The sequence below is a fragment of the Eschscholzia californica genome, unplaced genomic scaffold (genome assembly GCF_041429995.1).
Source record: "Eschscholzia californica isolate CP2 unplaced genomic scaffold, dmEscCali1.0.p SCAF_3, whole genome shotgun sequence".
NCBI classification, from domain to species: domain Eukaryota; kingdom Viridiplantae; phylum Streptophyta; class Magnoliopsida; order Ranunculales; family Papaveraceae; genus Eschscholzia; species Eschscholzia californica.
In genome coordinates this window covers 5,412,343-5,438,619 of record NW_028238420.1, presented here as the reverse complement: position 1 = coordinate 5,438,619, position 26,277 = coordinate 5,412,343, and the positions used below count along the sequence as shown (strand labels likewise).

General features: G+C 36.2%; 2 protein-coding genes across 2 annotated transcripts; one reads left to right on the top strand and one right to left on the bottom strand.

The window, feature by feature from the left end:
* Positions 1–1,834: 1,834 nt before the first annotated feature.
* Positions 1,835–8,171, bottom strand: LOC147547934 (uncharacterized). The gene is made up of 2 exons (XM_086668179.1): positions 5,006–8,171; positions 1,835–3,205 (listed from the first exon to the last, which is right to left on the bottom strand). Exon 1 carries the CDS (start codon positions 6,717–6,719, stop codon positions 5,343–5,345), a length of 1,377 nt encoding a protein of 458 aa, XP_086524305.1. The 5' UTR covers positions 6,720–8,171; the 3' UTR covers positions 1,835–3,205; positions 5,006–5,342.
* Positions 8,172–10,959: 2,788 nt separating this feature from the next.
* LOC147547933 (aspartic proteinase CDR1-like) lies at positions 10,960–12,318 on the top strand. The gene has a single exon (XM_086667968.1). The coding sequence runs from the start codon at positions 10,960–10,962 to the stop codon at positions 12,316–12,318; it is 1,359 nt and encodes a 452-aa protein (XP_086524094.1).
* The last annotated feature ends 13,959 nt before the right edge of the window (positions 12,319–26,277 follow it).

Sequence of the window (26,277 nt, the reverse complement as noted above, 5' to 3'; positions counted from 1 at the left end):
AAATTGCTCGCCCGAGAAGTACCTTAGCATCCGAATTCCAAACCCTAACCCAGCCGCCGCCAACCTATTTGTGTAAATTAGGGTTTTTCAATTTTAAACCCCCATATTTCCAAATATAACCCTTCCTTTTATCTTTTTACCCATTTAACCCAACAAAAACCCAAAACCCACCTATAAATAAATCCCTTTCTCCTCCATTAGAGGGAGACTTGCAAACCCTCTCAAATGGCTTCCTTATCTAATTTCTAAGCCACTTCTCTTTCTATCTTATCCCTCTTCTATTAAATCCATCTTTTTCTATCTTCTTCTCTACCACTATTCTTTCTACCATTAATAGTCATCTCTTTCTTTCTTCCATATTCTTCCACCATTTCTAACCCTCTTCATCTCTTCTTTCCAACTTCTTTCTAGATCTAATTTCTTCCTTCTCTTTCTTTTTCTTATTTGGGTGGCAATAAAATAGCTATTACTTGGATTCCTTGGAGTAACATTCTTGAGCATAAATGGAGCAAATCTTGGACAAATTGGAGATACATGGGGATATGGAATTTGAGCATTCTTGGTGATTTCTTTCCATTAATTTCTTAGTATTTTCATTTATTTTACAATGTCAATGATGTTATTCTAGATTCCATGTATAGTTAATTTAGCAATCTAAGGTTGTGAATGAAACCCATTTTGGATCTTTATAATACTTGTTCTTGATTAATTAAATCCTTTGATGTGCTTCAATGCCTATTGATTGTCATTTCATGTTGATTCTATAACCTTATTATCATTCATGTATTATAATTAGATATTTCATGCTTTTATTGATTTATTAGATGAGATATGCCTTTTAGATCTTGAATGGTAGTGTAGGAAATTAGTTTTATATGGTAGTCAATCATACATTCTTAATTATAAAATTGTTTTATCTAGATTATCATCCGGAATCCAAATAGTTCATTATATTGGATCCCGAGTAAATACAAAAGAGATTTAAGTGATTAAGTGCTTGTCTTATAAAGTGAAATTATGTGGTGGATTTTATAACCTTAGATATCCTCTTCTCCCCTCTCTTAGATAGTTTATTTAGTTCATTTGTTTTCTTATTTCTTACATGCAAATCAAATCAAATTTAGATGGGGTGTGTGAGTGTGTTAGTCTAAGTTAGCTATTAACATTTTGATTATTGGGCTAAACTCGCCGTCAATATTCGAAATTGCCTACTTATCCCTTGGGACGATACTCGATCTTATTTTCAATACTATAACTTGACCCCGTATACACAAATTTCCTAAAAATAGGTCTATTCCCGCAAGTATACGGGGTCAAGTTATAGTATTTATAATAAGATCGAGTATCGTCCCAAGGGATAAGTAGGCAATTTCGGATAATGAATGCGGGTTTAACCCAATAATCAAGATGTTAATAGCTAACTTAGACTACACACACACCCCACTCATAAGTTTAATGATTGATTGGTAAGGAATAAGAAAACAAATAAAACTACTAAACTATATAAGAAAGAGGTGAGAAGAGGATATCTAAGGTTATAAAATCCACCACATAATTTCACTTTATAAAACAAGCACTTAATTACTTAAATCTCTTTTGTATTTACTCGGGATCCAATATAATGAACTATTTGGATTCCGGATGATATTCTAGATAAAACAATTTTATAATTAAGAATGTATGATTGACTACCATGTAAAACCAATTTCCTACACTATCATTCAAGATCTAAAAGGCATATCTCATCTAATAATTCAATAAAAGCATGAAATATCTAATTATAATACATGAATGATAATAAGGTTATAGAATCAACATGAAATGACAATCAATAGGCATTGAAGCACATCAAAAGATTTAATTAATCAAGAACAAGTATTATAAAGATCCAAAATGGGTTTCATTCACAACCTTAGATTGCTAAATTAACTATACATGGAATCTAGAATAACATTCATTGACATTGTAAAATAAATGAAAATACTAAGAAATTAATGGAAAGAAATCACCAAGAATGCTCAAATTCCATATCCCCATGTATCTCCAATTTGTCCAAGATTTGCTCCATTTATGCTCAAAAATGTTACTCCAAGAAATCCAAGTAATAGCTATTTTATTGCCACCCAAATAAGAAAAAGAAAGAAAAGAAGGAAGAAATTAGATGTAGAAAGAAGTTAGAAAGAAGAGATGAAAGGGGATAAAGATGATGGAAGAATATGGAAGAAAGAAGGAGATGACTATTAATGGAAGAAAAGTAATGGTAGTAGAGAAGAAGATGGAAAAAGAATGGAAAAGAAATGGATTTAGTAGTAGAAAAGAGAGAAAGAAATAGGTGAGAAGAAGTAGAAGAAAAGAATGGGGGATTAGGGTTAGAAGATAGAAAGAGAAGTGGCTTAGAAATTAGGTAAGGAAGCCATTTGAGAGGGTTGTTGAAGTCTAGGTTTTAATGGAGGAGAAAGGGATTTATTTATAGGTGGGTTTTGGGTTTTTGTTGGGTTAAATGGGTAAAAAGATAAAAGGAAGGGTTATATTTGGAAATATGGGGGGTTTAAAATTGAAAAACCCTAATTTACACAAATAGGTTGGCGGCGGCTGGGTTAGGGTTTAAATTCGGATGTTACTGTGTAGCCGGAAGCAACTTAATAAGGTGTGACACTTCAGGAGCCGTCGGATGGAGGGATAACGCGGATCTGGATGGTTTGAGAAGGGACACGTGTCCGGGAGCACTTTAATTAGACAGCTTCGGGTGCACGGGATCTGGAGATATAGCTTGAATCTCGGAGACCGTTGGATCTGATTTGCGCGGAAGGTTGCGGCTGCGATTAAAACGTAGGTACCGGGCTACGGGATTAAGTTGCCGCGCGTTCCACCAAATCATGCTCATTGGGTCCATTTCGTTGCTAAGCGGAAACACGGGAATTGGATACACCGATCCTTAGAGCGCGCCACGTGTCCAACCGAATCCCGCGTACCAGAACTATGCCCGGAGGTGTCCCACTAGTCAACATCTTTTGACTGAACTTTGACCTTGGGTTATTCCTTCGTCCGGACTCCGATTTGACTTCCGTTTTCTCCTACGGACTCGTCTCGACCTCTACTTTTCAACCACGCACTGACCTTGGCCAAATTTCCAGAATGTCCTTGCCTCCAAATGACCAAAATACCCTTCACGCGTCTTTTCCTCGTTTTTAACCGTTTTTCACACCTAACTCCACAAAACACACTTAATCAAGAAAACCAACCATTTTATTATAATAAAGACTCGAAATCGACTAACTCGACTAAATTAAACGACTCTGATGGGACATTTTCATGACCCATCAAACATCCCCAAACTTAGATTTTGTTAGTCCTCGAGCAAAACAAAATAAAAGAAAAACCTAACTCACTTTCGGAGGAATCCCGGTTGCATTTAGCATATGCAACAAGCCGTTAAACCCCTAGGTTACCCTAGTGGACGAGTGTGGTCTCGTGAGGGTCTCCATAGATGATACCCACAAACATCATGGTTTCAAATACACAAGGGTCCAAAATCCAAATCGTAGATAAACATGATTGATATAGTAAAGGGTTTAAGCATGTCAACACATAATGAATCAAGTAAATAAGCTCTTGTAAAAGCTAAAGGCCCCTTCACTAATGATCTTACCTTAAAATGCAAGTGTCATACCATAATAAGCACATCTATGTTCCGAAGTCACAAAACCTTGATTCCCAAGTTTGTACATTTCGCCTCGACTTCGGCCTCACGGACATACACTCCAAATATGAAATCACTCAAGAATGGTTCGCTCGTATGTGTGAGTGTGATCACGACTATAGACTCAACACATAAAAAGGGGTGAGGATAACATTTTGGAACGAATGATCTTCGAAAAGGAATTAGCCACTAAATAGAGTGGGGAAACTCACTCGCCCTTCTCACCCATTCTACCCTCTAAAAATGCCTTCTAAAGTTTAGCGGATACAATAGATGATGTGATGGTGGTGGATTCCCGAGAATTTCGACCTCTTCATGATGGTAGAACCTCTTAAGCATCTCAACATTTGTTTCTTGCTTCGAATACTTATTCATGAACAAAAACACCAACACATATATACAATCACATCACTCACACAAAAGAGCTAACACATGCTCAAACATACACAAAAATCACTTTATTTCACTTTTTTTTTCATATCACTTTTTTTTTTCTTTTTTTTTTCATTTCTTTTTTTTTCTTTCTTTTTTTTTTTTCTTTTTCATAACACAAATGCAAACAACCAAAACAAAATACAACACACACAACTCTATCTTGCAATCAACTTTCATTTCATACTTGCTTTTGACATTCTTCATTCTTTTATCTCATGTCTTCATTCTCGGGATATAAGATGATGGATGGTGATGGAGTATCCGCTTTCCTCTAGTTGGCATTCTCATTGGGTTTCATGGACTACAAGGGCAAGGTTAATTCGCTATCCTAATGTCACTCCTAGTGGCTAAGGAAATTGAGCACACGAGATCAAATGAGCTCTTTTATAAGTTACGAGGTTGAGTAGCTCTTCATTCTACTCGGAGTTAGCGCAGAAGAGTACACTCGAATGGCAATTTAGGCTTTGAGCTCTCACATGGGTTAAGTCTCCACTAATGACTACTTTAGGTCTCTTAGAAATGTTTCTTCTTCACTAAGATGTAACTCACATGGCACGACACAAACACTAAAAGACTCAACTTTCATGCAAAGGTCATTAGCAATCACAAAACTCATCAACTCGACACATATGCATCAAAATTCTTAAAACTATCACTAGAATCACATGCAAATCTACTCAAAATGTTCAAAATTTTCAAATTTTGGCTAATTTGAACCCTTTTGTCTTTGAACCCATGGTCATGCATTGGTTATGGTCATATCCCGCATCCCCAAACTTAAAACTAACATTGTCCTCAATGTTCTAAGCATATACTCACCAAAAGATAAAGAGGCACATCAATCTAAAGAGAAGAGTAGAGAGATATTACCATAACCGAAGGAGATAAAAGATGATACTACCAAAGCTCATGTATAAAGAGGTTCCAAGTTGATGCCAAGCTCGCGCCATCCCCAAACTTGGAACAAACCACGCCTCGGAAGTAAAACATATAAGAAATGCTCCTAAAATATCAACAAATATCATGAGAATGAAGCACATAAAACATATGACCATATAAAACCTACCACTAACGCGGGTATACACGATTGCATTGAGCTATGCAATTAGCCTTTAATTCTCTTGATTTCACACAAGAACACGAGTTATGTCTCGTGGAGGGTTTCCAGAGATGTTACCCACAAACATCAAGGCACATCTCAGTCGGCCTAACGATCGTACAACAAAAGACGGAATATTTGGGGGTCAACCCAAAGAAAGCTATATGCAGGTGTTAATCGTCTCAAAAAAAGATAAAGAATACAAAGTGCACATGAGACGATAAAAGAAAACAAGCCATCCCCAAACTTAGTGGGTGCACAGTCCACTAAGTAGGTATAAATAGAAGGAACGACAACAAAGAAATCATCAAAAGGATCGACATACATGTGAAGAGTCAAAATATCAGTCGAAGGCAAAAAATCATCTAGAAGCTTAGTGGACAGAATATCCACTATGCCCATAGACGTCTTTGGAAAGACGTCTGTAATGTCCCAAAAGGGATCAACAACCGAGTTTGAGATCATGTGGAAAGTCGAACTAGGTCCTAAGGGTAAGGCAGTATGCTCGGGGACCAAGTCAAGGTCCATGGTTTCCTTAGGCAAATAGTCTGACAAACTATCCAACATGTCACTAACTACTACGTCATCAATATCCTCAAAGACATCTGGGGCCTCGCAGTCAGTTATAATATCAGGCCTTCCTAGCATTGCATCTAAGACTGACTCCTTACAAGTGTCAAAAATTGGATAGTTCGGAATCATGTCATCCTCAAACTTGCTCGTAGAGCCATCATCTTGAATATCAAAGTCTAACCTATCATGATGAGATGACATATGTCGAGGAAATGAGACAACAAGGTTATCAATTTGTTCAAGTTCTTGGGTCTTCTCAGTTAATTCGTCGACATTTAACTTAGTACTAGGGTATGACGTATTACCCTCGCCATCGGACCTAGTACCCTCTTGAGTTTGGGGTGGTAAAACCCCTTCCTCGTCGGCTAATAACTGTGATGTAATCATCTGTACTTGATGATTTAGAGACTCAAACTGATGATTTAGAGACTCAAACCTCTGTTGTAACTCTTGTTGCATTTGAATTTGTGTCTCTTCATGTTGTAACATCATTTCAGTCAGACGGCTCGCAAACTCTAATTGAGATCTATCTTCAAGAGTCTCTTCATGATAAGGCTCACAAGTGTAATTAAATGAAGGCTCTTGATAATAACTCCCACCGTACATACTAGGATCATACCTGCCTCTAAAATCATTGGTCTCAGAATAGTGTGGACTATAAGGTCTCTCATACATATTTAGTGTCGGACCATATCCATCACTAATTCGACCATCTCTACACATCCGTTGGTATTCTCCTAGGGTCATACGAGATCTGTCATGCTCAAATGGTCTATTCCCCTCACTAATCAAAACATCCCTACACATCCGTTGGTATTCACCTAAGGTCATATCAGGTCGGTTAGTGCGGGGAATCCTCGAAATAAGCTCATCATCATCATCAAATGGCCAACCGTTATAAGAACGGGTCATGATCTCACAATGCTCAAGGAACTAACAAACAAGCTATCAATGCAAATCAAAACTCATCCAACCAATCACACACAAGTAAGAAAGAAAGAGATAGAATACGATACTAGCGGATGCTCCTCTCGTTTCGTTCTTCCTTCCGATTCCTTTCTGATTCTTTTGTTCCCCTTCGCTCCTATGTTCCCGTTTTTTGGCTTTTCTCTTAAAGTGGTACCTAAAAAAAAGAATAGATAAGAAACTACGAAAATAAAGAAAGAAAAACGTCTAAGTTAACAAATAACACTAAACTAATGAACAAAACAAGCAAACAATATCCTAACTACTAAACCTATCCCCGGCAGCGGCGCCAAAAACTTGATGGGCCTAAAAATAGGTCTTTTCCCGCAAGTATACGGGGTCAAGTTATAGTATTGAAAATAAGATCGAGTATCGTCCCAAGGGATAAGTAGGCAATTTCGAATATTGACGGCGAGTTTAGCCCAATAATCAAAATGTTAATAGCTAACTTAGACTAACACACTCACACACCCCATCTAAATTTGATTTGATTTGCATGTAAGAAATAAGAAAACAAATGAACTAAATAAACTATCTAAGAGAGGGGAGAAGAGGATATCTAAGGTTATAAAATCCACCACATAATTTCACTTTATAAGACAAGCACTTAATCACTTAAATCTCTTTTGTATTTACTCGGGATCCAATATAATGAACTATTTGGATTCCGGATGATAATCTAGATAAAACAATTTTATAATTAAGAATGTATGATTGACTACCATATAAAACTAATTTCCTACACTACCATTCAAGATCTAAAAGGCATATCTCATCTAATAAATCAATAAAAGCATGAAATATCTAATTATAATACATGAATGATAATAAGGTTATAGAATCAACATGAAATGACAATCAATAGGCATTGAAGCACATCAAAGGATTTAATTAATCAAGAACAAGTATTATAAAGATCCAAAATGGGTTTCATTCACAACCTTAGATTGCTAAATTAACTATACATGGAATCTAGAATAACATCATTGACATTGTAAAATAAATGAAAATACTAAGAAATTAATGGAAAGAAATCACCAAGAATGCTCAAATTCCATATCCCCATGTATCTCCAATTTGTCCAAGATTTGCTCCATTTATGCTCAAGAATGTTACTCCAAGGAATCCAAGTAATAGCTATTTTATTGCCACCCAAATAAGAAAAAGAAAGAGAAGGAAGAAATTAGATCTAGAAAGAAGTTGGAAAGAAGAGATGAAGAGGGTTAGAAATGGTGGAAGAATATGGAAGAAAGAAAGAGATGACTATTAATGGTAGAAAGAATAGTGGTAGAGAAGAAGATAGAAAAAGATGGATTTAATAGAAGAGGGATAAGATAGAAAGAGAAGTGGCTTAGAAATTAGATAAGGAAGCCATTTGAGAGGGTTTGCAAGTCTCCCTCTAATGGAGGAGAAAGGGATTTATTTATAGGTGGGTTTTGGGTTTTTGTTGGGTTAAATGGGTAAAAAGATAAAAGGAAGGGTTATATTTGGAAATATGGGGGTTTAAAATTGAAAAACCCTAATTTACACAAATAGGTTGGCGGCGGCTGGGTTAGGGTTTGGAATTCGGATGCTAAGGTACTTCTCGGGCGAGCAATTTAGGTGCAGCAGCAATCAGCAGCCCTTGGATCAGGAGAACGCGGGATCTGGACGTCGGGAATGGGACACGTGGCCCGGACTATGTTAATAAGGAGGCTTCGGGTAACACGGGATAAGAATAAGGGTCGGGACTCACAGCAGCCGTTGGATCTCGGAAACGCGGAAGGAGACGGTCGAGATTATAACGTGGCAGTGGGAGTACCGAAGCAAGTTACAACGCGCTTCACTGGATCAAGCTCATATGGTCCATTTCGTTGCTAGGCGGAAACACGGGGATCGCGTATACCAGCCTTCAAAGCGCGCCACGTGTCTTCTTCTATACCGCGCGCCAGAACTATGCCCGGAGGTGTCCCACTAGTCAACATCTTTTGACTGAACTTTGACCTTGGGTTATTCCTTCGTCCGGACTCCGATTTGACTTCCGTTTTCTCCTACGGACTCGTCTCGAACTCTACTTTCCAACCATGCACTGACCTTGACCAAATTTCCAGAATATCCTTGACTCCAAATGACCAAAATACCCTTTATGCACTAACGTATGCGCAATTTCGTCATAAAAAAAGTAGTCTAAATTTGAAATTGTGTTTGAGGCATAACTTACAAACTTATGTGGTGCCTAAACAGACAAAATCCCGATTTCTTGAAAGGTAAAGCTAAATCCAAGATTCTTAACCTAAGCAAAAGTTGATGAAGAGATTAAAATAGATCTGATGGTTGAAACCGTATAGCAACTTGTTGATAATTATATTAATTATTTCACACATAAGTCACAGTTACCCATATATAAACATAACACTTTTAATTATGTCATAAAGTCAACTGTGGTTTTACTTTTTTTTTTGTTGAGAGTCCTGTGGTTTTAAGTAGGCCACTGTTTTGGGGAAGCAAAAAATGTTTTTGGGAAAGACGGTGCAAATCCAAAAATACTCAAACCAAACACTCCCTCTCCCTCAAGTCGCCGGAACAAAGTTAGCCGGCCGGAATTTCTCTCTCTCCCTCTTCTCTCTTCTCTCTTCTCTCTTCTCTCTCTCTTCCTTTCTCTCTTTCTTTTTTTTCTCTCTTTCTATCTTCTTCCCATCCCTTCTTTTCTTCTCTTTTTTTTTGTTGTAGTTCTGGCGAAGGGAACCCCTTCGCCGGAAACCTTTCCAGACGAAGGTGGGCTTCCTTCGTCTAGAAACCAGACGAAAGTGTCTGGATCTGGATCTTCCAGATCCAAACGAGTTTCCAGCGAAGGGAGATCCCCTTCGCCGGAATTTTCGTGAGAGGGAGAGAGCATAAGAGAGAAGAAAAGAGAAAGAAGAGAGAACAAGTTGAAGTCACCGGAATCCGGTGGAGGTCGCCGGTATTAATGGTGAAAGTTGTCGGAATTTGGTGGAGGTCGCCGGAATTTTAGTTAAGGTGAGAGGAGAAGAAGAAAGAATAAAAAAAAATTAAAAGAGTGATGTTTGGAAGAAATAAAAAGAATTTGTTTCCACCCAAAACTTATTGCCCCGAAAACTTTGCTTATTTCCCCGAAACACTGGCCATTAAGTATTGTGTGTGATATTATTAGATCTACTGATCAATGGATTCAACAATGGAAAGACCTAAACGAGGAAATCACTAATCAATATGCCAAAATCCTTTGGTTTATATGGAAAGCTCGTTGTGAAAACTGTTTTAATGCAAACAAACAAAACCCGAGACAAATTATTGACAGAATTAATAATGCTACTATCACCCCTCTCAAGATTGAGACGATTACCACTAACAAAAGCAGGAAGAACACTAAGCAACGCACGTGGAGACCTCCATCGACACCATACTTAAAGCTGAACGTCGACGCCTCTTTTACCAACTTTACAGATCCGGCCGGTATTGGATGTATCATCAGAGATGAAGAATCCACCTTCATTATAGCAGCAGCGGACTCGGTGCGATGCCAAAATGCGGAAGAATGTGAAAGCCTAGCCATCCTCTACAGTATCCAATGGGCATTACAATTGGATATCACTCACGCTCATATAGAAAGCGATAATCAATCTTTGATAAATTTTATCAACGGTCACAGTGTCGGACTCCACTGGCAAGCAGTAAAGATTATGCAACAAGTAAAGATCCTTATAGATAAATTCGAGGGCATCATCTTCACGTTTATTCCTAGAGAATGCAAAACTCCTGCAGACGCGCTTGCCAAATGAGGAAGAAGGAATGCTTGCAGATATGTGTGGAATTCTGTACCTACGTTTATTTCTGATTTGCTTTAGTTTCTTGGTTGTTCTTTGTACTCTTGGTTTTGGTAATGCGATGTTCCTCTCATCAAAAAAAAAAAAAAACAAAGATTGACCTTAGTCAAAGGTGACTAGGCTTTTGGAGAAAGGGGTAGGTCTTTATTTGGTTCATCATTCTGTTTTGACAAAATTTATTTGGTGGGTTATAAGTGTAGCACGCCCTTTCTATGTTTATATTCTCACCTTACTTTTGTATATATGTGTATATAAGTAGATTTAGATACATCTACAATATAAACTGCTAGAGAGATCCTTATAGTCATTTCTTTCATTACTCAGATTGTTTCATTACTCCATTGAACTCGAAACTTGTTCTAATGGCTTTTATTAGTGTGTTAATGCTAGTTTTGTACTTTTCATCTATTTTATTTTACGCATTTGCTGATCGAGATGGGTTTACTGTGAAGTTGATTCATAGAGACAACCCTCTTTCCCCTTACCATAACAAGTCTGCGACACCAGAAGAAATGATAATAAGAGCGGCCAAACGCTCAGTAGACCGGGTCAGATATATATCTATGCGATCCTCTGATTACGATTTCTCAATGGATATGCCAGGAAACAATGCCCAATATTATATACAGTTCTCTTTAGGCTCTAGAGCTACTCCACTAGAAGGCCTTATAGACACTGGTAGTGACCTCTTGTGGGTGAAGTGCGAGTCGGATGAATATGAAGTACCCAAGGGTTTATTTAACCCAGAAAGATCTAACACTTATGAAAACATAGCTTGTACCCAAGATTCAGATTGTCGAACGAGTAGATATTGTCGTGGACCTGATTGCAACCAAGGAGCTCGGCTAAAATGTGGCACTTACAAAGATTGCACGTTTATGGTGAGGTATCAAGGGAATCACTTCATTGATGGAGATTTAGCTAGGGACACATTTAAGTTTAATTCGAGCGACGGAAGGTTCGTTTCCTTCCCTAAAATTAGTTTTGGTTGTGCATACAACAGTCCAACATTAAATTATCAAAAGATACCTGGTTTAGTTGGTCTTGGAGGTGGAGTTTCTTCTTTAATTTCACAATTTGGTCCATTATTAGGTGCCAAACAATTCTCCTACTGTTTATGTGTCCCTGAATATCCATATACATTTCCGAGCAAAATAAGCTTTGGAAGAGAAGCTGATATTTATGGTGAAGGAGATATTGATATTTATGGTGTAGGAATAGTTTACACTCGTTATAGTAGGAAATTGGTTAATACTCACTATTACCTCACGCTAGAAAGTCTTTATGTCGGCCATCGTCAGGTTGATCTTAAGTTATCGGGTGAAGGGAACATTATAATTGATTCCGGAGCTCAGCTAACTCACCTGCCATGGGATGATTATGAAAGGCTTCTACTAGAAGTAATGAACGCCATTGGTCCTGCACCTGTAGACGTCGATGACATAGAGCCCTTTGATTTATGCTATAGGGATGAAGACAACCTAGTTCTTCCTGAAATCACTTTCGGGTTTCCATATGCAGATGTTATTTTACAAGATTATAACACTTTCACACGAGTTCCTTCTGACGAGGGGTGGTTGAAATGCTTGGCTATAGTTGGATTACAAGATGATACTTCTGTACCTATATTTGGAACTTTAGCTCAAGCAAATTTCGTTATAAAATATGACTTGGCGGAAACGACAATATCTTTTATGCCTACAAATTGTAAGCTTTATTGAACATATTGTAATTTCATGAAATTATTGGAACATGCACGTGATTTTCTATCAGTTTTATACTTATAGATTATAGAGAATTTAATTTTTAATATTTAGTTATTAATCTTTCTTTTTTTACATGAGAATGGTAAAATATTGAATGTTGTCTAATTATTTTGTCCAAAATTGGGTTTTTGAGTTATATATCATCATCTTCTCCCTAAATTGTGCTTTCTCTTTGTTGAAATATTCACGAAGTTTGGTTTGTTGTAATTATTTGATAATGTGTTACAATTTGTATTTCGCATCAAAGGTAGTAGTGAACTTAGAATACTTTGTCAATTCATAAAGATTCACCAATGTATATACTTTGTCAATTCATAATTCTGATGAATTGGTTATCCCTTCTTTTAACAACTAGGTGTCCACCGCGTCCTACGGACGCGGTAGATCCCTTTTGGCTAACGCCTTCGAGATAGAACGTCGAAGTCAATTCCTTTTGAGTGGTGCACGAATATCGAGACAGTGCATATACCGAGACGTTTATGCGTCTTGAAAGTCATTTCTAGACCATTTAGGATTAGGCAGAGAGCTGTGATTCGCATAGCAAATGCGAATTACAGGTCCCTGTATAATGTTGGATTGGTGTAGAGATGAATTTCGCGACGCATGATTTCTATGTTTACTTGTCATCTACTAGGAAATCAAATTAGAAATGACAAGTGAAATTATATGTTATTTTCCATCATTCAAACAAAAATTATATCTATAATTATTTTACAAATTCACATAGAAAAGAAAATGACAAAAGAAAAAGAGAAAAATTCTTGACTTCCTATAACCGATACTCGCTTGACCTCACATGATGTGAAAATAAACATATTGGAACATGCACGTGTAGATGAATGCTCGACACGGAAAGGCAGACCACGTGATTTATCTCGACTTTCATCCCACTAATATCTAACCCTCCCACGATTTCCTCCCATAATTATAGGGTATCACGTAAATATCGATAATGACCTTGCATTTAATTTGATAGAAGTTAACATGTGTGATAATTCTCGATAAAAATAAGGGTAGAAAAGTCCACTGGTAGTTCCAAGAAGTTACGGGGTTGATTTTATGAGAGAAACCGAAATTAAATATGTGGGTACATCTCCACCATTCGATGAGAAGATCTAGCAAAACAATCAGAAGGCTACGAATATCCAAGACATAAATCAACGGTCCACCTGAAAAAACACCATTGTGTTTTATATAATAGATTTATTGAGTTGTAATTTAAGTCTGATTGTCCCTCCACGGCTCCACATTGGGGGTGGGATAAACATGCAATCCGTTTTGCACTCCTTCACATTGGACTGAAATTGGGATTGATCATATCATGGCCGTCCATTGAACAAAGCAAGGGGCCAAAATTTACTCCTATTTTATAACAAATTCGATTTGAAAAGATTTTGAGTTATCTCCTTATACTACTACAATTAGGATTGTCTATTATGTACTATAAATAGACATATAAATCTTAGTACTTCTTTTTCTTGTTTCATTACCACAAAATATAGTTGAAGAATTAAAAGAGGAAGATGATTTTGAAGAACAAAACCATGGGTGTTATTATGGGTGTACTTATTACGACCACGGTGGTGGCTTTTATAACATTAACCGTAAAAGTTGAAGGCTACGTTCCTAATTCTAAGCCTCTTCTTTGTTCTTTTGATCCACTGTCACTTATTTGTAAGTTTGTGAGCGAAGACAGAATGGGTAGTCGATACACAGACAAAGGCAAGTGTTGGTACAAGTTTAAGTTTTATCCAAATAGAGGGGTTTCTTGTGATCGTGAGATTGATTATTTATCTTTTTTCTCGACTCATGACAAAAAATTTGATCAGTTTAATATGATCAATAAGGAATGTTGTTCAATTGTATTTGATCTCAAACAAGAATGTTGGGACTTGATGTTTGGTTCAACATCTTCGTTCCCAGTTCTCATCAAAGAATATTGCATTAGGAATGGAGTTGATCCAATCTTATCCTCACTCAATTTTTCATCTGTTCGTCCCGTTCCAGACATCAGATAATTATGTTAAATACATAGTCAAGTTGTTTAATTATGTTATTACTTACAGCTGTTTTAATTTTTTTTATTGAAGCACTAAATAAAATTTTAAGATTCTATTGTCAAATAATTTTTTTGTTAATAGGAGAAACTGAGTAGATACTTTTAACTAAGTTAAATTATTTTACAAGATTATGACACTTTTACGCGAATTTATTCAAACTCAGACAAGGAGTGGTTGAAATGCTTGGCTATAGTTGGATTACAAGATGATACTTCTGTACCTATTTTTGGAACTTTAGCTCAAGCAAATTTCCTTACAAAATATGACTTGGCGGAAACAACAATATCTTTTATGCCAACAAATTGTAAGCTTTATTGAACATATTTTCAATTATTGTTCTCATAAATATAAAATTGTTAACTAATTCCTAATGTTAGTCTAAATCATTCTCTAGAAATAGTAAAAAATAAGATATGTTTAATTACTATCGATAAATATTGAAAAACTTAATGACTTCTAGTACAACAAGAATTTCAAGTGAAGTAAGCTTATAAACTAAATAGGACCAAGAAAAACGATAATTAAAGAGATAAGCACAAGAGTTGTAATTTAAGTCTGCTCGCCCCTCCACGGCTCCACATTGGGTGTGAGATAAACATGAAGTCCCGTTTGGACTCCTTCACATTGGACTTAAATTCGTATTGATCGTATCCTGACCGTCCATTGAAACAAAGCAAGGGGCCAAAATTTACTCCTATTTTATAACAAATTCGATTCTAAAAGATTTTGAGTTATCAACTTATACCAATACATCTCTCCGATAGGAATTAGGATTGTCTATTATATATGTACTACAAATTGACATAAAAATACTGTTTTTCTTGTTTCATTACCACAAAATAGAGTAGTTGAAGAATTCCAAGAAGAAGAAGATGATTTTGAAGAAAAAAATCATGGCTGTTATTATGGGTGTATTAATCACGACCATGGTGGTGGTGGCTCTTAATCTTGTAACATTAACAGTAAAAGTTGAAGGCTGGGTTCCTAATTCTAAGCCTTGTCTTTGTTCTGATCCACTGATGTGTAAGTTTGTGAGCGAAGACAGAATGGGTAGTCGATACACAGACAAAGGCAAATGTTGGTACAAGTTTAAGTTATATCCAAATAGAGGGGTTTCTTGTGATCGTGAGATTGATTATTTATCTTTTTTCTCCACTCATGACAAAAAATTTGATCAGTTTAATATGATCAATAAGGAATGTTGTTCAATTGTATTTGATCTCAAACAAGAATGTTGGGACTTGATGTTTGGTTCAACATCTTCGTTCCCAGTTCTCATCAAAGAATATTGCATTCGGAATCGAGTTGATCCAGTCTTATCCCCATTCAATTTTTCATGGAAGCACTAAATAAAATTTAAGTTTCTATTGTCAAGTAATACTTTTTTCTCATTGAAGCACTAAATAAAATTTTAAGTTTCTATAGTCAAGTAATACTTTTAACCAAGTTCAACAATTATCAACAAAGTTGAGGCAATTATATAAACCAATTTATTCCGATTTATGCTTACAACACTATAATTTGATGAATTCTATTGTTGAGAATATGTTCCGCCATATCCAAAAGTGATGGTAAAAATGTTTAAATTTGCTTCATTCTCTTAGGGGGCAGATCAAAACTATCAATCCCATAAGCCATTTATGGCTCCATGGAGAATTTGTTTGTTGGACACGTAGGCACACTGATACGTGTGGCTTTGATGAATTTATTGACCTTTAACTAATTAAAGCTAATCATATTTGGCTCATCACCAGTCCTCCTACTCTTAGAAGTTAAGGAGTATAAGAACTCTAGAGTTCCTTCTGTACTTGCAAGGTTAGTCACATAATCACATAATATAATATGCGCACCTTGACCCGAGCGATGGGTTACCTAACGTCTTATTTCCATCGTTCACAAAGCAAAGTTATAGGTAAGGATCGCCACAGATCAACGCTATCTTGATCAACTCCATCATACCTGGATACTTTTGCAGGCCTAACCCAATATTTTGGGGGCGCATCAACTTCCAAGCGGCTTAGTCTTCCCAAAATCTTCTTCCTAACCTAACCTTCCTACTGCCAACAAAATAAAACCTAACCCTTCTTTTTAATGTCACGCATGACCAATAACGCGCCAAATTTGGCGTGCCTGTCCATCCCTCCATTTGGTGAGATGGGAGGGTCCAATTTTTCTTTTTTTTTCGTTTCGTCCTTTTAAATTTTTAGTTTCATGCCAGGGTCTTCTTTTTCATGAGTTATTTTGTGTTTGGTCCTTATATCAAAATTGATAGTATTAATTTTCTCTTTAACTAAGCTCAACAATTAACAACAAAGTTTAGGCAATTATATAAACCTATTTATTCCAATTTATGCTTACGTCAGTATAATTAGATGTCAACACTTAGTTGTCGAATGGTTGAAAGTGTTGACACTCCAAAAACTAGTTTTTGCGAAATAAATTCAATACACAGTACAATTTGGATGCTTAAAAGACACGTTCATGTTCTCCAAATCATGCTTAACAATAAAATTTATTTGAGCACAAGCTCCAAATACATGTACATTACCATAAACCATAATTTCCTAATCAGGCGATAGACATGCATCCTGGATACCCAGAGGTGATGGTAGGAATGTTTAAATTTGCTTCATCCTCTTAGGGCAGATCAGGGAAAAATCCCTAGACTTTCGCGTGGTCAGTACGGCAATATCAGGGAAAAATTCAACATCTCTTTGGAGGCTAGGTGATCATTCCCTCCCATTATTTTGATTATGACGCCTTGGCCGAGGAGAAGATCATCCCAATGGCTCCAAGTACCCGATTTCCTTTTTATTTTTGTTTTTTCTATTGTAGTCTCCCGTTTCCTCCACATCAATCATTCTTTTTCATCTTTCCCAGACATTGTGTCTTGTGAAAGGTAAGGCTATTGTGGACAAGGAGTCTGGTTCTAAGAAGCCAAAAACCAAGGTGGAAGGATTTTAAACTAACATGGACTAACCTAAAATTATTTAAAGAGCAAAGTTTTCTTTCTTTGGTCTATATGCGCTAATAAGTTTTTTTTTAAAGTAATTTTACGTCCAATACAATATTTTTCTACCACTATTCTTATATGTAACTTTAATTCCCAAACTAAAACAAGTGATTCGGAAAATTCTCATAGATAAATAATATCTACGTGCAATTCCAATAATAGTTCAAACGTGAAGCAATGAAGAAAACTTCACATTCATTAAAAATAATGGATGTGATCACTGGTAATTTAAGGACAACGAACTATAACATAGTATGGAACCAGGCAAGATGGATAAAATTTAACTTAGCAAAAAAGAGTCAAAAAAGAATCTGGTTAAAAAGTAGAGAGATCAAAAAAGAACTAATACGTAATGTGAGGACTAATACAAAATTAATTCATAAAATAAAAACAAAACTAAAATTTGAGTGGGATGGGAGTCGAACCTGCATGCTACTACACGTTTGGGCTGAGATCCTACCACCCGGGCTGAGATTTCGTTTTGAACACTCGTTTCAGTCAGGGACCACCCACCCTGGCTGCGCCCTTGAAGGTGGGTGCTTCAGAATTGTCTTCCTTCTGGATGAATAGTCATCCGAGAATAGAACAACTTTGTTTCTTCTTTTCCATTCCTAGTAATTTTTTGTGAAGCTTTCTTTTTTTGTTAGGCATAGAACCTTAGTGTCTTGCTTCTTTTTTAGAAAAATTGTTTAAGGAGATCTTCTTCGCTGCCAAAAAATTTTCTTCTTCCATTCCCGTTGTCGGTCTTTCTTCGTCTAAATCAGGTATAGGTGGTAAAACTGAGACTCCGACTTCTGGGAATGAAGACATACCAAGAGAAGTTCGTCATGCTCTTTTTGATATTAACGCCATTCTAGGGCGACATTATAATGAACTGGTAGGTTTCCCGCAATTTTTGATGTTTTGAACCTCGTTCCTTATTTCTGACTTCTTCTTTCGATATCGTAAAGAATTCCAAGGCTTCCGCTGAACTTGAATCTTGACGAGATGAACTTGATCGTTACAAATTTGATTTCGAGAAGTGCAAGCTAAGCTTTCGTTCAGAGATAACTTTTCCGAAAAGGAAGTTGGATATGTGCAAATCTGTCTAGCCATGTATCAGATTAAATTGACTATTGTCGAACATTAAGCGTATTGTAGGGAAGCGAGATTCAACGACCTAAACCTAAAAGAGTTGATGATTTGCTTGTTGAAATCTTCGAATTTCTTCTCTCTTGGTTGCGATAAATAGATGAGTTTTTAAGTTTTGTCATTTAGGTTTTGAGAGTAATTTTGTTGCTAAAGTATGGGTAATTTCGTCACTGAAAAGTAGTCTAAATTTGAAATTGGGTTTCAGGCATAAATTTAAAAACTTATTTAGTGTTTGAATAGACAAAATCTTATGTTGTCTTTGTAACTAAAGATTTCAAGAAATTGGGCCAATTCCGTATTGATAAAAGATGGTGTTTAGAGACTAAAATAATACAAGTATCGAAGTTTTATTTTATTTTCATGTCCTTCCTTAGATCCACAGATCCTAAAACAAAATCCTATTTTTAACCTATAAACAACTTATTCTGTGGAACAACCATCACCTATAAACACTAAATTCTTATTTACTTTTAAGTTGTTTTCATCTCTTTCTTTCCTATGTAACACATTAGTTATTTAATCCTATCAGTTTATAATGTTGACGAAGATTTCTCTCAAAAAGTAAAAATTTCAGCTACTCTGGTTACATTTTTTTTGTCGCCAGAATTTCGGCCACTGTGGTCGAAATATTAAACATATTTCGACTATGGTGGTTGAAATATGTCCAAAATTTCGACCAATATTCATATTTCGACAATAGTGGTCGAAATTTTGCGCATATTTCAACTATATTGGTCGAAAGTTTGGACATATTTCGATTACTTTGTCCGAAATTTTTCTGTCAAATTTTATTTTATCATTTGTTGATTTTTGTTGATTTCATCAAAGAAATAACTTCTTTTTGTTGAGGCCATGTTTGGTGACAATAAGTATCACATTATATATTTAGTCACTTTTTACGTGGATTTACTAGAAACAATTTATTTTTGAAAGAAAATAAGTAAGCTATATTCTTTTTATTAAGGAAAGAAATATGTTGATTTGTGGTCGTCCAATTCACCAAATTCATTCAAAACTAATTGGAATTTGGTAATGAACAGAGAAGATTTAGACATTATATTTTTTGTTATTAAATCACACTTCTCTTATGTGGGATTATCCTCGCACATGTTTTTTTTTGGATGATTTGGAGTATATGTGACTTCTAATATTATCATGTTGTTAGAGTATACTACTGGTGTAAGTCAAGTGTGAGAAAGATAACTAACTAAGTAAGATGGAGGTGTTACATAAGTGTAATAATATAGATATAAGAGTCAATGGTCGTGGTGCCTATAGATAAAATAGATAACAACCTAACTAACTAAATCATAACTAATTTAGTTAGTTAGGTTGTTACAAACAGAATATCTTTCTCTCTCTCTCTAACTAAATAAGTGAAGAACTATAAAAGCTCATTAGCTTGTAATAATCGAATTATCTTGTTTTCTAAAGAGATTAATAAAGATCATCTTCTCTGGTTTCTATCATGGTATCAGAGCCTTGATTTTTTTTTCTTTCGATCTTCTTCTTCATCGATTTCCTTTAGAAACTACAGAAATCTTCATCTCTTTCTTCTATAATGGCGTCACAATCATCTCACTCAGTTTCTTCTCCTAATTTTACTTCACCGAATACTTCGATTTCTAATCTAGCAAGTTTTGTCTCTAAAAAACTTGATGGAACAAATTTTCTCATCTGGAAAGATCAGTTTGAAGCTATTCTAATTAGCACTGATCTTTATGGATTCGTTGATGGTTCGATCGTGATTCCAGTCAAATCAATAGTTGAAAACAATATTGAAATTCCAAATCCACTGTTTCTTCAATGGCGAAAAATCGATAACTTCGTCAAATCATGCATGAAAGCCACTTTCACTCACTCGATCTCTTCTGATGTGTTAGGGCTTCAGACTTCGAGAGACATTTGGAAGTTCCTTGAACAGAATTATGTTGAAGAATATGAGGCTAAAATTGCTTCTCTTCGTGAGCAGATTCAAAATATCAAGAGAGGTGATTCTACTGCTACTGATTATCTTAGAAGGATTAAGGTACTTTCTGACTCTTTAATTGCTGTTAATGAAAGATTATCAGATAAGGAACTTAGTAGGATAGTTTTGAAAGGTCTTGGTAAAGAATATAGATCATTTGTGGTTGCTATTCATAATCGAGACACACCTATTTCGTTTGGTGAATTGCGTACGAGAATTATTCATCATGAACAATGGATGAAATCTCAATTACAAGAGGATGAAGCCACAGCTTATTTTGCTAAGAATCTTCCATCTAGAAATCCAAATTCTTATCACAATTCTAATCGATCATCTCTTCCTTATCAGTCACAAAGAATTCCTTATTCTAATCATCAAGTTCGATCATTTAATCAATCAAATAGAACTAATCCTTCATCCTCTACTCAAAATTCAGATAATTCTGCCTCTGATTTTGATTTTAATTCTATTCCATGTGGTATATGTAAAAGATGGGGACATCTTGCCTCTAAGTGTCGTTATAGGTATGCACCTGATGATGCAGTTCGAAATTCAAATGCTAAAAATGAATATAATCCAAATGCTAAAAATGAATATAAGAAATTCAATCAGCCAATTCGACCTCAAAAAGGGAATTTTGCTGGTATACACCTCTTTGAAAGTACAGATGATATCAAAGATGATAAAGTGTTAAATTGTCCTCCTACTGATGAGGAGTTGTATGAATCAAATTTCGATTATGGTTCAGAAGAATTTGCTTGTGAAGAAGCAAATATGGTTGTTATAATACCATCACAGGAGAAATCCTCTAATGAAGTAAATCATACTATAACTGAGAAGGTTTGGCTAGCTGACACAGGAGCAACTTCTCACATGACAAATGATTCGTCAACAATTCTAAATGCACAGAAGTATGAAGGATCAGACTCTGTAATGGTTGGTAATGGACTCTCAATTCCGATCAATGCTACTGGTAATGCTCAACTTATAACTTCATCTCATACATTTGATCTATTTAATGTCCTTTATGTTCCTAAACTCAAAAGGAACTTACTATCCATTTCAAAGTTTACACATGATAATCAATGCTCAATGAGATTCACTCCATGGGGCTATCAAATTAGAGATCTTTGGTCTGATGAAGTTCTAAATGAAGGCACAATGACCAATCATCTTTACCCTATTATATTTGATATAGAAGATACATCTTCTAATCACACCTATATGGTATCTTTAGCTGCACCATTTTCTATTTGGCACACAAGGTTAGGTCACACCTCAGACTCAATTGTTCATTTGCTATCAAGGAACAAGCTAATTCAGATCCAAGATAAACCTATTAAAACCCTATGTCATTCTTGTTCATTAGCCAAAAGCAAGCTTCTTCCTTTCTCTCTTTCTGAAAGCTTTACTGAGTCTCCTTTGTACCTAATACATTGTGACATCTGGGGTCCCTCTCCTGAGCCAAGTCTCACAGGTGATAAATACTTCATCCTATTTCTTGATGATTATAGTAGATTTCTATGGATTTATCCCTTAAAATACAAATCAGACAGCTTGAAGTATTTTAAACTCTTCAAAACTACACATGAGAATCTCTTGTCTACTAGTATCAAATATTTTCAGAGTGATGGAGCATTGGAGTTGTCTAAAGGTGACTTCAAACAATATCTTGATCAGTGTGGCATCCTATTTAGAAGTTCCTGCCCTTACACCCCTCAGCAAAATGGTAGAGCTGAGAGGAGAAATAGGCAAATCACTGAAATGGGTAATGCTTTGCTATTTCAATCCAATTCTCCCAAATGCTATTGGTTTGAGGCTTTTTCAACAGCTGTGTTTACTATAAACAGACTTCCAACTAAACTTCTTCTCAGCAAATCACCATATGAGGTACTATTTCATAAGACTCCTGATTACTCTCTTTTGAAGACTTTTGGTTGTTTATGTTATCCTCACTTAGGAGCTGTTAGAAATGATAAACTCAGTCCTAAATCTTCCAAATGTGTCTTCATTGGGTATAGTACCTCTCATAAAGGTTACAAATGCTTGGACTTAATATCTCAGAAGATTTATATCTCTAGAAATGTAGTCTTTGAAGAATTTACTTTTCCTTTTGCTGAGTCAAACTCCACTTCACCTACTGCTGACAGTACTCCTATTGTACTTCAACTACCTCTCAATTCTATAAATCCTATTGGTTCTACTGAATCTTCTTTACTTGAGTTATCTCCACAACTTAGCACAACCTCTGCACCAACAATTGCTGAACCATCTCATAGGATGACTACAAGGTTAAGAAATGGAATTTCTAAACCAAAGTTTGTTCCTGATTATGTTTCCCACTTTTCAGTAAGACATCCTATTTCTCAGTCATATCTCACATTATTACTTCATCATAAGGAACCTTCTACTTATAAGGAAGCTTCTCAAGACCCAATTTGGGTAAAAGCAATGGAAGATGAATTCTCAGCCCTTAAGAAGAATGACACTTGGTCCCTTGTGCCTTTCAATCCTTCAATGAATCTTCTAGGATGTAAGTGGGTATTCAAAGTCAAATATAACTCTAATGGTTCTGTAGAGAGGTATAAAGCTCGTTTGGTTGCTAAGGGTTATCATCAAAAGGATGGGTTGGACTACTCAGAGACCTTTAGCCCAGTGGTAAAAGCAGCTACCATTAGAATAGTTCTCAACTTAGCTGTCTCTAATGGTTGGCCTATTCAGCAATTAGATGTGTCTAATGCTTTTTTGCATGGACTTCTCCAAGAGAATGTTTATATGACACAACCTCAGGGTTTTATTGATGCTTCTAATCCATCCTATGTTTGTCACTTACATAAAAGTCTCTATGGGTTGAAACAAGCTCCTAGAGCTTGGTTTCAGAGATTTGGCACCTTTCTCTTATCACTTGGTTTTGTCAAGAGTGCTCATGATCATTCAATGTTTATCCAACATTCTAAAGATGATATTATGGTGTTATTATTATATGTAGATGACATCATTTTGACAGGGAATAGCTCTTCTCTACTGAAAACATTGATTACTACTTTGAGCAAAGAGTTTGCCATGAAGGACTTGGGTTCTCTTCATTTTTTCTTGGGAATTGAGGTTACTAAAGATGAGTCCTCTACACTGTTTCTCACTCAAAAGAAGTATGCTCTTGGATTATTAGAGAAAGCTGATCTTCTTAATTCAAAACCTAGCTGCACTCCTGTTTCTATCAACAGATTATCCAAGAATGATGGTGACTTTATCTCTGATCCATCCTTTTATAGGAGCATCATAGGAGGTCTTCAATACTTAACTATGACAAGGCCTGATCTAGCATATGCTGTGAACTATGCAGCTCAATTTATGCAATCCCCAAGATCCTCTCATCTTCAATTACTTAAGAAGATTCTAAGATATGTGAAAGGGACAATCAACTGTGGGATTACCATTACACCAGGGGATATTTCTAAATTGAGGGGATATTCTGACTCGGATTGGGCTGGCTGCCCAGACTCCAGAAGGTCCACAAGTGGTGTATGTGTTGTTCTTGGCAACTCTCTAGTGAATTGGAGCTCAAAGAAGCAACCTTCTGTAGCCAAATCTTCTACAGAGGGTGAATATAAGGCCCTCTCTTCCACTGCTGCTGAATTGTTATGGGTATCCTACTTGTTAACTGAGCTTCATCATCCAATATCTTCTCCTATGATTCTATATTGTGATAATCTAGGAGCCAAGAACATTGCTGCTAATCCCATCTGTCACGCAAGGACAAAGCATATAGAAGTGGACTATCATTTTGTAAGGGATTTAGTAGCTTCTGGGTCTCTGCAAATTCAACATATTCCCACTCAAGAGCAACCTGCTGACTTGCTTACAAAAGGTCTTCCTAAGGATTTGTTCATTTCTCTAAGGGACAAGTTAATGGTTCTTCTCGACTCATCAACTTGAGGGGGGATGTTAGAGTATACTACTGGTGTAAGTCAAGTGTGAGAAAGATAACTAACTAAGTAAGATGGAGGTGTTACATAAGTGTAATAATATAGATATAAGAGTCAATGGCCGTGGTGCCTATAGATAAAATAGATAACAACCTAACTAAATCATAACTAATTTAGTTAGTTAGGTTGTTACAAACAGAATATCTTTCTCTCTCTCTCTCTAACTAAATAAGTGAAGAACTATAAAAGCTCATTAGCTTGTAATAATCGAATTATCTTGTTTTCTAAAGAGATTAATAAAGATCATCTTCTCTGGTTTCTATCACATGCATTAGTACATTTTTCTTACCATGTTAAATTTGTTATAACTATTATTATTTTACTGGATATTTTGTGTGATTGGATCCTAAACAAGCATTACGACCCAAGTGGCAAAAAGGGTTAGCTCGAGAAACTCAACAGTCAACACCTTCTAGTAATCTAAGAAGTTTTTGATGACGATGATGGGAGGAAGAAATATCAAACATTTTGTATAATTTCATGAAAGGCTGTGTGTGTGGGGGGAGCAGGAGGTGAAGTTGTCTAGATTTGTGGATCCATATAGACGCACCCAATAATTGCTCTTGGGCTCTTTTCTCTTAAAGCCCTCTACCGGATCACATTATTTTCATTCGTGCTACCGAGCGTCCCTTGACATAGGTACATTTTTTTCCTCATCCCTAAACTTTCTTGTTCTACTTTCCATTTATTCTTTTTCTAATGTTTTGTTCAAAATTTTTATTCCTAGCTTCTGATTTCTTTTTTTTCTTTAGTTTCTTTGTCTCCATATTGCGCCAGGGACAATAAAGACTTTTATTGCGGATCATCCATTTCATCCTAGACAAAAGAGATGTCGACAAACAAAGTTTTCATGTCGTTGTCGATAAATGATAGAAGTGAGAGATATATGAGTCGGTAAGAGATAAAAAAAATGGAGATGTGAGAGAGCGAAGATAAAAATGAGAGAGAGTAGACAAGTAGTGGCGCGCGGTGATGGGAGATGGTGAGGAAGGATAGAGATGTTGGTGGTGACGGAGGTGGTGATGAAGATTAGAGGCGGTGGCATCGAGAGTTGTGGCGCCGATAGAAAAATATCGTGTTTAAGAACTGACTTGGTCTACTTACGTGGACCAAATCAAGTGATAGTGTGTGTGAATGAGATGACACTCGATCAAGGTGACAATGTCATTAATTTGTTGCATAGGACAAAGGGCGACCCCAATGTGGCCCGACCAAAGCATGGGCACAACCCAACAGAAGCCCTATTAGTAATGGGACTCCGGGCCGGTTACATTTGGGAAATCCGGGATGAGATTAAACTCCCATTTGGAAATTCCAATTCTAAAGGAACTTTGATAAATTTATTTCTGGTGTTTTTAACAATCATATTTTAAATAAAATTTTGATTTCAAAAGTCTCTATAAAGGGATATGGTTTAGACATAAATAGTGTGGAAAATTCTCAAGATTTCTAGTTCTCTAACTACACCGATAGAAAGCTGAGAAGATAATCAATTCCCAAACTATCTATCTAGTCATAAGGGAAGCAGTCTCATCTTCATTGCTCAAAAGTTCTAGCTAACTCAAAAGGCAGATGATCAGATCAATCACTCGCAGGGGAGAAACAACAGCTAGGCCTGAGGAGGCCATGGCCCCCTCGACCTATCCGTAGTGATTTGATGTACAGTGATAATTCATGAGGATTACTATATTTGTGCATGGGATACGTGAAACTAGCAAGAAAGTGTTGAAGGCATTTTGGTAGGAATGTGGGCTT